A 10,962-nucleotide genomic window follows, 5' to 3' on the forward strand; every position below is an offset into this window, starting at 1 on the left:
AAATCAGTCACAGACCCGGCCCCCAAAGCTGGTTCCCCTGTTGTACCACCCAGAGGGGAAATTGTCAAAGAGCTTAGACAGGAGACTCCTTTGCTAGTGCTTACTGGATTCTTTTACCAAATTAAAGAGAACTGGACTAGGAATTCATATTTCCATATGTAGCAGACTGTCTTTCCAAGTTATATGTTGATCCAAGCTAGTGTCATATGCATCTCAGGTATTATTTGGGAGGTAACATCGTGCAGGTGCATGAAACCATATCGCAAATCAATTAAAACCACTGCTAACAGGCTGGCCTCCACCTGTGGCTCTTGAACCTCTTCAGGGGAAGGTAGGCCCTGAATAAACAGGGAGGCTCCTAGAAACTCCAGTCTCTTAACTAGGATCTGTTTATCCATGTTTTAAAAGGTCTAAAACAGAAACAGCATAATCTGAATGTCCAGTACTACCTGCTGGGAAAATCTGCCATTCACTATCTAGATGTCCAACTATCATTACAACTCAATGGTAGTTGGTGTAAGGTGGGCTTCTATTTGTACAAGGACCTTGCTGAAGTCCCCTGAGGCTGCTAAAAGGTAGGATCTTGTGTCACTAAAGTAACGGCACACCACAACTCTCAAATACTTTTTATGAAAATGCACAACACTAATAGAGAAATATTCACCCTCCACGTCAAGAGGTTCAAAGACGACCCAAGATTCCAAGGAAAAATATTATGGTCACCATCTTGAACTTTAGTATTGAATGAAGTTCAAGATGGACTGATAATTTCCCTTTTTTTTTGGATGAGAAAATAACTATTACAGAACTCCTTTCCCCAGTGTTGCAGTTCAACTGAAACAAATGACAGTAACAAACCAGGCTTCTGATCATGTCACCCCACTGCCTGAGGCTTGGTCTCCTCCCACTGCATTAAGCACACATTTTTGTTCTTTACCTTCTCTTCACAACTATCCAATCTGTACTTATCAGAGTCTAGTTTCTTATATCACCCTCATCATTACTGTTCTACTAATGCTGCCAACATTGTTGGCCTGTTTGTACATTTCACCTATACTTCTGTAGTTTCTTCCATGCTGCTTCTTGCTTCTCAAACATTCCAAGAAAAAGCAAGTAAAACCATTTATCCTGGCCTCCCCAAATTCTTCCAAAATGACTCACTTCAACTGTGATTCCTACTGGACTCTGCTAAGATCATGGATTTTTTATATTTATGTCATTTGCTGGGGTCTAAACCCAAGCTTTCATAATCTCCCTTCCCCCTTTTTTTGATAAATTTCTTCAGATTCATTGTTACACCCATATGTTGCATTTCAGCATAAAATGGAATACTTTAAATTCATTTCCTTACCTTCATATTGACATTTGCACCATTACAGACCAGAAGCTCTAAACACAATGCTCCATGTGTTGATGCAGCAGCGAAGTGCAAAGGCGTAAAACCTTTCTCATTCATTTGATTTACATTGGCACCACAGTCTATAAGTTCATTTACTACAACATCTTGTCCATTGTAGCAAGCTACATGGAGAGGTGTATTTCCATATGCATTTGGTTCATTCATCTGTTGTGAAGAAAAAAAACATCTGGTCATCTTGTGCTGTTATGCAGAGCTCCTTCATGCTGTTCTAAAATACTGCTTAAAGTTGCATTAAAATGGGTTCTGGATTTAGCTTGTTGATCAAAAAAGTCTAGAATGGAACACTAAAGCTTTCTAAGAAAAGATACTCTTATCTCCAATTTAATTACTGGGAACTGGGGCCTCCATCTGTAGGTGTCAGAAAGATTGCAAATATTGGGATCTCTTTCCTTCATTCTACAAACCCAGAAGCCTCTGTAGTGCAGGAATGTTTCATTCAAGTTCCCAGCCTTTCAGAGCTGTGAGCATTTGCTGCAGCATTATGAGTTAGATGTACCACACCTGCTTCTGAAGGCAGCATATATTATATATGCCAAGAACTCCTTTCATTCCTTCATCTCCTTTACACAAATGTCTTGCGCGACTCCCTCCCATCCCTTTCTGTTTTAGAGATCCCCTGCCAAGAGCTCTGAGTCAGATACTATTCCCTCCACCAACAATAGTGTCCTAAGTCTCCTCCAAACCTGTAGCTGTGCACACCCCACATGCCAGGGTGTCCCATTAATTCTTCTTCTAAATGTCAGAGTCCTCCATTCTCCACACAATACCAGAAGCTCTATGTACTCAACTCCTCCTCTCAAACTGAGGACCTGAAGAGCTTTCTAGTGCAAAAACTATGGGTGCCAAGTACTTGAAAATGTTGAAGATGACTAGTATCACATTAATGCACAACTGGAGCTCTGTAATAAACTCCAAAATATTTGCTTTTTTTTCCTTCTCATTTTGAAAAATAAAAGTAGAATCAATGATTTACCCTCAAATTCCTGTGATGCAAGAAAGTTACTAATATCCCCTCTTTACAAACTGGGAAGTGAAGTTAGAGAAATCAACTAATTTCCCCCAAATCACCTGGAAAATGTGTAGCAAGGCTAGGAATGGAACTCCAGTCTCCTGGATCCCAGTCCAGTGCCAGGACTATTATTTAAACTATTATTTAAAGCAAACCTGCCTCTCAGTTCTATGAAAAAAGCTTGAAGTGAAGTTTTATGGAGTGAAAATCCCATGAAGCACTTTCATTATTCTGATCCTAACTATTCTTGTTCATAAAGAAAAGAAGTGTCTGCTCTCTGATCTTGATCAGTATAGTAACTGATATGTTATGTAACCTTCTTTCAGCTTATGTTTACTTACATCAACTCCAAGATCTAGAAGATACTTGACCACACTGATCATTCCACTGGAAGCAGCAGCATGTAAAGGTGTATAAGATTTTTTGTCTTTGCAAGTCACTTCAGCCCCATGGGCCACAAGTAATTTCACAACTTCAATATGACCTGCACAAATAAAGAATGGAAAATAAAGTAAACGTATTATTTGTTAATCAATATCTTTGCTCCAATTCACATAAAAATATAAGTTACCATAGCTGCACTTCATTCTAAATACACAGATTTCTAATACTAAAGCATAAAAATCATCTAAAATTACTATCTAATCTCCAAAGAAATAAGCACTAAGAAGGGTAAGCCCTTAAAAGAAGTGAGAGAGAAACAACTCCTAATACAGCGATAAGACAATGCTTTCATTTCTGCTCACTCCCTATAAAAAAGCAAAGGAGAAGAACCGTCAATAAACATACCAAGTCATTAATGAAAATATCACAGCAAATACTACCCAGACAATAACAGAACAAACAACAAAGCACAACAGAGGAAGTTTGCAGATAAATAATGTATTGTATATTTATAGGATTTTTCTTGTAAACTATTTGACTTCCATGAGCAGGTGACTTTTTTATTAATATATAATACATTATTTTGCTAGATAATAGGAATGTTTGTTTAGAGTAAGAAAGTCTCCCATTACTAGTCTATAAAAATAGCGTGTGAGGGGTTTTCTTTTTTAAAGATATTTATCAGTTCTGTTCCATCTCTGGCACTGAGTTTCATTACCTCAAACTAGTCTGCAGACAGCATAAATAACAATTTTCATCTAAAATAATCTCAGAGGATGTTGAATCAATAAAGGCATAACCCACCAACATCTTGGCTCAAGTGTTTATCAATAGCTGAAATCCAAGTCAGTATGGTTTCAAATATTAACACCACTTAATTCATTGCCACGAGTCAGCAACTGCTGAGCAGCCATCAGCTTTCTCTTCTGAAAAAAATATGACCTTATCCAGTTGTTTTCTTCGGCACCACGAGTATGGATTTCCCAGCCTGTAGTACTTATTTTACATCAGTACTGAATAGTCTCTGGATCCCAATTTAATGGATGGAAGGTTCATTTAAAGCAAACTTATAGCATAGTTTTTGCAAAGACTATTTTTTTTTTTTTTTTTTTTTTTTTTTTTTTTTTTTTTTTTTTTTTACTTGTGTGCTGTGAAACAACTTCTATTATAAGCACTCACATGCATGTAAACAAGTCACTTCTATAACCATTCTGATCCATGATGCATGAATCTACTAGACTGTTTTTCAAATATATATTTTCTTATTTTGTAAACAACAGACTTTTCAGACCTCCATACTAAGCATGCTGGCAACATTTTTAATATCACTTAACAACTCTTCCTCTATCAACCTACACACATTTGGGGAAGATTCATATATAATCCTTTTCTTCCTTCTTATTAATATAGTGGTAGAGCTTTATATACTGTGGCCTCCCCTATTCCCCCACACCTTTCTTTTATTTACATTTGGGTTTGGTTTTTTTTTTTTTTTTTTAGTTTGAAGAAGTTATTTCAGAAGTGTGCTTTCCCTGCTTTTAGCTCTTACCAGAATTTTCTGTTACAAAGGCAAGGTTTGGGACTAACCCCCCCTGCCAAATATGCAGAAGAAAAGCACCACCCAGGTACTTCTAGATTGGATGGAGGGAGAGGACCTTGTATTAGTCTATGATGCAGAAGACAGGGCTACTTTCCACTCAGCCTGCTGGCAACAAGACTATACACCTGATTTATGTTTCACGATGCAGAACTCTCAACAACACAGCCCTTCTATACCCCACAAAGTTCTTGGCAACTTTCCACACAGTCAACTTAGGCCAATTTTATATATAGTTGGAATTCAAATTCCAATCATCAAATCAATTCCAAAGCCAAGATGGAACTTTATTAAAGCTGACTGGATCTCGTTTGCTAAACAAACTGACTTTAATAGAAGATGGATGAAAACCACAAGTGAAAGTTATGAGAGATTTGTGGATGTAATAAAAGGAGCAGCTAAGAGACGCATCCCAAGGGAATTTAGAAAAGAGTATATACTAGGGTGGAATGAAGACAGCAATTGTCTTTATAAGGAATTTAAAGAAAACGGTGATTCTACAACTGCCACCATGCTCTTATAGTCTCTGGACAAGACTCAAAGAGAAAAATGGATACATACAAAGGAAAACCTTTATTTCATTCATTCAGCCTGTGCTGTATTATGTCAACTGGGCTCAAGCACTGAAGCTTCAAGACCCAAAACCCACATTAGACTGGAAGCAATAGTCAATCATATTCTTGCACTGTCTAAGGCTCTGCCTGACAAGCTATTTACAAAGCAAGTGAAATCAAGTTTAAAGGCAAAGAAACACTCCACTGCATCATTCTCTTTCTTCTCCCAACCTTTTACTGTACATTAGATGCAAGAGGCCCTTAGAGCCATAAAGGAAGATAAAGCTGCCGGCTTCTGGATGAGATATTCCCAGAATTCATAAAATGTTGTGGTCCAAAAGCTATTCAGTGGCTAGCAAAGTTTTTTTTAATCGGTATTTTGGAATCAGGAAAATTACCAGCTTCATTTTAAGAGGATAAAAATAATAGCAATAGTAAAACCTGGTAAGGATCTCAACAAAAAACTGAGAACTAGCACCCAATAGCTTTATTAAGTGTGACTTACAAATTAGTAAAAAGACTGCTATATAATAGAATTTTTCAGACAATAAACGAACATATTCCCCCTGACCAAGCAGTGTTTAGACCCAATAGAGAATGTGATGATCAAATTATGGCCCTGACTACTAATACCAAAAAAGTGTTTGAAAAGTCACTAAAAACTGTAGCTGTTTGTCTTCATCTCTTGGGTGCGTATGATACAGTAGGGAGTCAAGGACTCATCTTAGTTTTTGGGCATCATATCTTATCTTAAAATTGCTAATTCATTAGACAACATGCTTAGTAAAAGATGGTTCCAGATTTTTTCTGATAACATTAAGGGTAGGCAACATAAATTGAACATTGAACTCCTGCAGGGATCAGTCATTGTGCCTCTGCTGTTTAATCTTTACATTCATGACCTTCCAGGCACCTCCTCAAGAAAATTCATATACACTGATGACATAGCCCTGGTTACACAACAATCTTGTTTCTCCAGAGCAGAAATAATACTCACATTTGCTCTGAATACTTTAGATACCTACTTGAAACAATGGTGTCTGCACCCAAACACTGGGAAAAGGGAAGTGCCTACATTTCACTCAAACAGTAAATAAGCTAATTATCAACCCAATACTGTTTTCAGAAACCAGCTCCTACGTTATAACGGTGTGAGGTAGTGCTCATGCTAAGCAAGGCCTAGCATAATTAACAACGCACTAAAACTCCCAGAATGCTTCAAGGAGTTTGAGAAGTCAGCGATTGACATTCTGGTTTTCTCCATCTGACCCTTGAATAAGAATGCTGACAGTATGATAAAAATTGCAAGCAAAAGCAGTGCTTTTTTAGAAATACGGAAATGCAAGGCTAAACCGCAATAACAAAAACAACCATATATCACGCTGATAAAGTTTGGTAACAAATTATAATAAAGAGTGTGTAGAATATAGATGAGGTAACTAGTAACCAACAGGAGTAAGAATTAGAAATGCATATGTATACCTGGTGCCATATATACGTAATAGAAGAGTTATGTTAGATGCCTCACTCGGAGGGGACAGTTTTGTATCTTTTGTCTTAAAAAAGATAAGGGACTCCTTTAAAATGAGCTGTTGACCAGTTCTGAGACTACTGAATCAGGCAGCCGCACCTAGCCTTCGGGTTAGAAAGCAAAGGCTTGATTTGGGAACCTCGTGAACCAACAGACCTCCTTAGTTTATGACTTTGTGAAACAATAAAAGTTTTAAATTGAACATCCAGGTCTGAGCCTGTGCTTAATTCAGTCCTTATATAATTCGGCATGAACCCACACAAACGGTATTCCTAAATACTTAGGAATCATCTTAGATAGAACACTGTCCAATAAAAATCACTTAATTATGCCAGCAGCTAAATTAAAAACCTGTAAAAATTTGCCCCAAAAACTCACTGGGATTTTTTGGGGAGTTGATGCGGATGCACTAAGAACAATAGCTTTAGCAGTGGTGTACTCTTTCGCAGAATACTGTGCCCCAATCTGGTTAAACAGTGCTCATACTGATAAGGTTGACATACAACTCAACCAAGCAATGCAAATCATTACAGGCATCCCTCTTCAATGGCTCTCTACTCTTAGTAACATACATCCTCCACCATTGAGAAGAAAAAGTGACTCAACTAAAGGATGGTCTAAAAGAAAAAATATCCTGCAGCTGCCTATACATGAAGATCTCTTAAACCCACCACATCTGAGATTAAAACCTAGACAACCAGGTTGAAGAACATCAGTTCAACTTGAGCAAGATTCATTTAACATCCAAGATGCCTGGACACAAGAGTGGCCCAAATTTACCCCTTAATACAGAAGTTATTATTACAAATCCCACCATTAGACCAACCGGCTTTGATCTCCCTAGACATCTTTTGTCTTCTCTAAACCAAATTAGGACAGGACACGGAAGGTGTGGGTTTCTGCTACACGGATAGGGTGAGCTAGCTCACCAAACTGTAACTGTGGTACTCCTTTTCAAATTTTGAACCACATCACCTCCGAATGCCCTCTCCAGGCATTTAATGGAACTTGATTGGATTTGCATAATACTATACATGAGGCAATCAGATGGCGGCAAAATTGGGACATAAAATTGTGAATATGGTTGCCTTTCTTTGTGATCATTGTATCATCATACGCTTAAAAAAATCCTGGGAAATAGACATTATTTTAGCAAACTTAGACTGCAATCCTGTAATTACATGGAAAGGGAGCCTCTCTCCTCTAAAATAAATTATGTCTTAAATTAGAAAATATGTTTTAAATGAATCATCTAATCCATGGGTTGGCAACCTATGGCCTGGATCTGGCCTGCAACAGCAAGGGCACCTTCTGCATCCTGCTCTCTGTATTCCTTTGCTGTGGTTGATGTTAAACCCCTACATTTGAAACCATTCCTTTTAACTGGGGCCTAGCAGCAGAGTTACGTTTACATTACATATACCATAAATCAGTCAAAACGTTTCAGTAAAGTTTGGCTGCCAGTAAAAAGTTTGCAGATTTTCAGTTTAAATGCAGCTTCTTGGGTTGGCAACTGGCCCTGGTAAGTTACCAGTCTTAAATTTACCAGAAAATGAGATTTTAAAGATATGAAGTTGAATTTGTGTTTAGATGCTTAGAAAAATTTCAAACGGCATGAGGTAACTCAAGGTAGCTTACTTGATTTTACAATTAAAACATTCTCAAATATTAGGTGACCCAAGGAAGAGAACCTGATGCCTGAAAGCTTATCCACCCGCTCTCCCAACTATACCAAAAAAAGACAACACAAAAGCCCTGCTTCCTTTCAAATAATAAAACATTGTTCCTAGTGTACACAAGGTCTAAGAAACTAGATTAAAGATGACAGGTTGACACCACAGTGACAGCTCTGTTGCATAGGAGAAGACAAGGAAAGCACACAAGTGAGTGGAAGAACATTGCAGTAAAAGGGAATGCCTATTTATTTCCAAGGCCACAACAATGGAAGGGAGAATAAGGGAGACAAACATCTGCTCCTCTTATTGTGAGCAGCATAATTTTCTAACCTTCTCCTTACCTACCACCATAACGTTTTGTTCCCATTCTTTTCCTGCAGCAGCAGCCAGATGCTCTGTTTATTTTGTGCCACTTAGTGTGCGATTATAAATAATGTTTTTGAATCACAAATGAAAAAAGCATGCTAAATGGTAGATCTTGAATCTGTCTTTAAAGAAACTGTCAGCATCTCTCTCTCTGCCATACATTTATGGTACTATAAATGAAGAGAGATCATCTAAACAAAACCACCAAATTTAAAAAATGTTGTTTTTGCTACTTGAGATTTTTGATCTCGGGTCTAATCTAATAAGTCTCCCAGGCACCCGATTTAAGCTTGATGACACCAGTTTATATAGGTCTGATTTATCCTACATAGCTGTACTAGCAGAACTCAGTTCCCTTCTAAGAACAGTGAACAATGGGGCTTCTGCCACCAAAGGGAAGCAACAAGGAAGCTCATGTCGATGCAGACATGGTTTCTCCCAGTAGCCATGGCCTCTCCAACAGACAGTGCCTTCCAGAGTGCATGCTAGGCCAACACAGCTGCTATAGTGCAGCCATATGTGCAAGGCCACATGTTGCCAGCTGCCTTATCATAGTGGCTATCGGTCAGCCAAAATTCTGCTGATGGAAGATTTATAATAATGTACAGAAGACCACAATCGGGTGTCTTCCTTGTGAGATTTAACATAAGCAAACATGTTTCAAACTTCTCAGTGATAACAGATAAGCAAAGTTTCAGACTTCCTTTCTGGCTTCTTTTAGAAAAATAATTGCTTGTTTTTAAAAAGCAGTAGTTTCTAAAGCATAGTTGTTTGCTATACTTAAATTAGCAGCAATTTTGGTGTTAAATTAACTAAGGCAAAAAAAAAAATGTATTAAATATCTGTCCTCACTGATATGCAATGGACTTTTTTCTAAGCAATATTCTCTCTCAGTAAATGCAGTGTGTACTATAACTGAAAATATGGTTATCTATAACTGTGCTATTATAATGACAAATTTTATATGAGCCAAGGCTTATGGAATAGTCTATATTATCCTCCTCAAAAGTTAATAACCTGTTATTCGTCCAGCTAATATCTGCTACTGAAAGATTTTTAATTCTTTCTCTGTTCAAAAGTTAATTTCACTTAGTTGCAGTATGAAAGCTTTAAATGTCCATGTAGTAACTCAAAGTAATTCATTTACCACTGATTCAGCTTTCCCTTTCCTAGCCACAACTCAAAGTTTTCTTTAAGCCAATATCATTAAAAAGTATCTCTTGGAGAAAGTTGTAAAAAAATTTTGATTTCTATAGGTCACCTATGCAGAAGAGAAATTAGGGTCAACAGTGTTCTCCTAAGGATGTCAAAGGCATGGATCAACACAGATATGCCTTTCTATAGCACCTATTATCCAGATGGATTTTAAAATATTTTCCATATTTTAATGTACCTGAAAGTTATGCATATCAGGAAGGAAAAAAAGCCCTTATATCCATAGTGAAGTGAAGCTGCTATTAATTCAATAGAACACTGCAAAATTGGTTTGGAATATGAAGAAGAGAATACATAACTGGAATTCTGATTCTACATTTATTTATTTATTTTTTTTATCAGGACATTAATCCCTAAGAATGCAGCAGGATCCTTAAGAAGTAAAAATGGTCAGGACGCCAGTTTTACATTTAATCCAAGAAATTCTTGTGCTTGCTCAGCATGTAATATCAACGTTTCCATTTTCATTTTCTCCTTGACAGATAAGCTGTACTTGAAGAGTCAGACTACACTATTCAAATCAAGATACTATTGAAATCAAGATTAAGGATAGCATCAACTGGCTTTTACTTGAAAATTGATCATAAAACTCAGATTAGTCAACATTGACTTAACCTCTTAATCACATATTGTGCAACCTGAACGGATGAATGGTTCAGGTTAACTGCCTGGAAATACATATCTGTGGTTATAGTTTACAGTGAAAAATAGTATAAGTAATTCTTGTGACTTATTTAGAAATAAAAATGAATTATTCAGCCAAAACTAATAAGTATTTATCAGACCATGAGAACTAGAAGCCTTTATCACTCTTTTCCTTAATCTTTTTTTTAATTTTTTTACTTTAAACCTATGATGCTAGATGCCAGAAAATGTATGACAGGGACAGATCACTCTAGATCTGTGGCACTCAACCTTTTAGTCTTGCAGGCCAGATGGATAGCACAGGGCTACCCCTGTGCTGGAGTTCAGCCCTAGGCCCCCACACCACTTTCACCCAGTCCCACATGCTGGGGTCAGGATCCAGGGCCCTACGTCATCCCACATATCTGATCAAGCATGCAGGGCCGCAGCCTTCAGTACTCTCCAGGGGTTCGCAGGAAGCCCTGTGGACCAGATGACAGTGCTGGGGGCTGGATCTGACCAGCAGGCCAGGCGTCGATCCCCCTTGCTCTACATACATCTTGTTCATATGCTCTCCCTCTAAAGC

The 10,962-nt window shown here is 37.7% G+C and overlaps 1 protein-coding gene across 3 annotated transcripts in view; it reads right to left on the bottom strand.

The window, feature by feature from the left end:
* ANKRD28 (ankyrin repeat domain 28) overlaps positions 1-10,962 on the bottom strand; it is a 224,984-nt gene that overhangs the window by 78,689 nt on the left and 135,333 nt on the right. For all 3 annotated transcript variants that reach the window (XM_019508654.1, XM_019508653.1, XM_019508652.1), the window contains exons 7-8: positions 2,771-2,913; positions 1,352-1,564 (exon numbers count right to left, since the gene is read on the bottom strand). In XM_019508654.1, the coding sequence (XP_019364199.1) occupies positions 1,352-1,564; positions 2,771-2,913 (356 nt within the window). The remainder of the gene's footprint in view (positions 1-1,351; positions 1,565-2,770; positions 2,914-10,962) is intronic.

This window comes from Gavialis gangeticus, unplaced genomic scaffold, assembly GCF_001723915.1.
Source record: "Gavialis gangeticus isolate Ggan-Ray unplaced genomic scaffold, GavGan_comp1, whole genome shotgun sequence".
Taxonomy (NCBI): domain Eukaryota; kingdom Metazoa; phylum Chordata; order Crocodylia; family Gavialidae; genus Gavialis; species Gavialis gangeticus.